The sequence below is a fragment of the Crocuta crocuta genome, unplaced genomic scaffold (assembly GCF_008692635.1).
Source record: "Crocuta crocuta isolate KB4526 unplaced genomic scaffold, BGI_CrCroc_1.0 scaffold13, whole genome shotgun sequence".
In the NCBI taxonomy this organism is placed as follows: domain Eukaryota; kingdom Metazoa; phylum Chordata; class Mammalia; order Carnivora; family Hyaenidae; genus Crocuta; species Crocuta crocuta.
In genome coordinates this window covers 8,516,162-8,519,633 of record NW_027530007.1, presented here as the reverse complement: position 1 = coordinate 8,519,633, position 3,472 = coordinate 8,516,162, and the positions used below count along the sequence as shown (strand labels likewise).

The 3,472-nt window shown below is 56.9% G+C and overlaps 1 protein-coding gene across 10 annotated transcripts in view; it reads right to left on the bottom strand.

The window, feature by feature from the left end:
- SLC35E2B (solute carrier family 35 member E2B) overlaps positions 1–3,472 on the bottom strand; it is a 30,628-nt gene that overhangs the window by 13,213 nt on the left and 13,943 nt on the right. For all 10 annotated transcript variants that reach the window (XM_077763902.1, XM_077763901.1, XM_077763910.1 and 7 more), the window contains 2 exons: positions 667–1,104; positions 325–460 (listed from right to left, as the gene is read on the bottom strand). In XM_077763902.1, the coding sequence (XP_077620028.1) occupies positions 325–460; positions 667–988 (458 nt within the window). In that variant the 5' untranslated portion in view covers positions 989–1,104. The remainder of the gene's footprint in view (positions 1–324; positions 461–666; positions 1,105–3,472) is intronic.

Sequence of the window (3,472 nt, the reverse complement as noted above, 5' to 3'; positions counted from 1 at the left end):
TGAAGGTGAAGTCTCAGGGCCCTGCAGGAAGTAGGTCCCACCTACTTCAGGCCCAGGGAGAGAAGGGGCATGTCTTTCAAACCATCATTAAATTACAGTCATGGCTGTTCCAGAAGGAATCTGATTGCAACCTAATCCTCAAAACCAACACATTTGCGGTGCTAATATCCAGACGGCCTGATGATTACATAAGGTGCGCAATGAAAATACACTGGGATCGCCCAGTTACAGCGTCGGCCAGCTGGTCTCCCACTCTGGTGACGGCAAAGATGTTTTCTGCATGTAAAAATATTAAACTCTCAACCAAAATGTCGGATTCCTTACCTCATCAGACCCACGAACAGCATGATCATGATGAAATTGGGTGGGTAAGAAAGCCGGGTTTTGTGCTGATATAAACAGCAAGGAACAAATATTTTAATGCATCCAATAAACGTAGTTGACAACATCTGCACGGCACCTGAGGAGGCAGAGAAGGGCACGTTCTGAGGGGAGGAGCGCGTCCCCCCGGCGCGCAGGCAGGCGGGACGTGCCATCTGTGCCGCAGACACGGCTCGCGTCCCGACCCCCGGGCGCCCTCCTCCCCGAGCCTCCCGCGTGGACACAGCACTGACCCGTAAGCACGAGGCCTTGGCCCTCGGCCCTGGGAGTGGGGGCCCGCGTTACCTAGCATGCTGGGCTCCCCTTCCAGCAGGGACAGGATGTACTTGTTGAGGAAGAGGGTGCAGAAGCTGAAGAAGAACCAGAGGGTCAGGTAGAGCAGAGCCCGGGAGCTCCAGACGCCCAGGTCCGACTCGATGACAGTGGTCTCGGTGATGGTGATGGTGAGCACGTTCTCCTCGGGGGCGCCCTCGCTCCTGCTGAAAACAATCTTCTCGCTGCGGGGGCCGAAGAGAGAGGCCCAGGTGAGGAGCGGCTTCCCTCTGGACTGCTCCTCGGGGCCGGGGGCCAGCTCGGCCAGCGCCGAGGGTTTCGCTGAGGCTGACATGCTTGTCTCCTCCAGACCGTGGGCAGCATGGGTCGGGCCGGCTCCCGGGTGAAGGCCTGCAGGGAGGGGGGGCCGGTGGCCGTCACTCGCCCCTCCCCAGTGAGCGCAGGCTCAAGCTGTGGGGGAAAGACAAGGCGTTACTGATGGTGAAACACCTCCATACCCTTACAGGTTCCGGGCACCGATCTGAAGTCCCTCTGAGGACGCAAACACAGAATCCCAGCCTTGCCGTCACACCGCGTGCTGCTCCGACGGCCCCGGAAGGACGGGAGCCCCGGCAGCTGCCATCCCTCCTCCCTGAAGTGCTGGAAACCAAAGCCCCCGCGCCTGGCCTTCCCCAGGTACCCATGGCGAGCACGGAGACCCTGGCGACCGCGCCCAGGCCTTGGCCGGCAGGTCCCTGAAGCCATCCCGTCGGCTCTGCTCCTCCCACCCATTCTGGGACTGCCGAGTGCTGCAGCGCACCCCTGCCCTCCTGCACCTCACCTGACTTTAAAAAAAATTTTTTTAATGTTTTATTTATTTCCGAGAGAGCGAGCGAGCGAGAGAGAGTGTGAGCACAGGAGGGTCAGAGACAGAGGGAGACACAGAATCTGAAGCAGGCTCCAGGCTCTGAGCTGACAGCGCAGAGCCCGACGTGAGGCTCGAACCCACGAACCGTGAGATCATGACCTGAGCCGAAGTCGGACGCTTAACCGACTGAGCCACCCAGGTGCCCTGACTTTTAATATTTTATCTGGCTTTTTGAGTTGTTCTTCGCAGGACTGATCTGCCCCCTGCCAGAGATGCTGGGTTTTTAATGCACCCACTGGGTTCTAAATTTTTTTTTAATTTTTTTTTTATGAGAGAGAGAGCGAGCGAGCGTGAGGAAGCGAGCAGTGGAGGGTCAGAGAGAGAGGGAGACACAGAATCTGAAACAGGCTCTGAGCTGTCAGCACAGAGCCCAACGTGGGGCTTGAACCCATGAACTGTGAGATCACGATCTGAGCCGAAGCCGACTGAGCCACCCAGGGGCCCCCACCCACTGCGTTCTAAATTATAGTCACTGGATTTCTCATTTATGATATTCTACTTGGTTCCACCTGAAACTGGTCTGTTTCTCTCATAGCATGTTGTTCTTTGTTTTAATTTCAAAAAAAATTTTTAATGTTTATTTTTGAGGGAGGGAGAGGGAGAGACAGAGTGCATGCAGGGGTGGGGAAGAGAGAGAGGGAGACACAGAATCCCAAGCAGGCTGCAGGCTCTGAGCTGTCAGCACGGAGCTGGACATGAGGCTCAAACCCATAAACTGTGAGATCGTGACCTGAGCTGGATTTGAACACTCAATCGCCTGAGCCCCCGACATACCCCAACTTAAAACAATTTTTATTTTTAAGTAAACTCTCTGCCCAACATGGAGCTCAAACTCACGACCCGAGACCAAGGGTCACACGTTCCACCGACGGGAGTCTGCCGGGTGCCCCTGGTGTCTTTCTTGTTCTTTCCCAAGCTTTCGATCCCTTCTTGTATCTTGTTTTATGGTCTCTCACAGTTCATTACCTGAGACCTTAGCAATGTCACCCTGATTGTGTGTGTGCCAGCGGACTCTGGCCTCGGGGCCTGTGCTGGTGTGCCCACGGTATTCCAGCAGACCTGATCCGTGGGGACCCTGCGCCCCAGGCTGAGGGGTTACTTCCAGAGTGAGGATTTGGGGTCTGCCGCTGCTACATCCCCCAGGGTGTCACTGGCCAGGACCAATTTTATGCTACTTTCTATTTAAAAAACATTTTTAAAAATGTTTTACTTATTTTTGACAGAAAGAGAGACAGCATGAGCAGGGGAGGGTCAGAAAGAGAGGGAGACACAGAATCCAAAGCAGCTCCAGGCTCCGAGCTGTCAGCACAGATCACGACATGGGACTCGAACTCATGAACTGTGAGATCATGACCTGGGCCGAAGTCAGGCGCTTAACTGACTGAGCCCCCCAGGCGCCCCTTTACGCCACTGTGTAACCCTGCAGATGACTCCCTGTCACAGCCCACGAAACCCACACCTGCAGGTCTCAGACCTGAGGGCAGGCTCCTGAGGTGAGCCGCTGGCCTGCCTCCGAAGATCACAGGCGGAGTCACAGCGGGCTTCCGCGGCAGGCTGGCAAGTTCTCCAAGTCCCTGCTTTCAGCAGAGGCCCAGTGACAACTGCCTGCCCCATCTCAGGAGCAGGGCCAGCGTCCCACCCTCTTCCCCAATGACATCAAACTCGGGTTCCCAGGCAGCCTGCGACGGGCTGACCACCCAGATTTCCTGTTCTCTCAGTTTCCTGAGTTTGGGGGACCCAGCTGCTCATCTAAAAGGACGACCGTTACGTTTCCTCCCCAGCGCCCAGGGGCGGGCAGCGGGGGGCGCCCGGGGCGGGGCCACGCCCACTCGGCCCCTCCAGCGGGACCTGCGCCTCTGCGGCAAGGGCTCCACGTCCCCTCGCACTTCAGAGCGGGACGTTCCCGCCCCC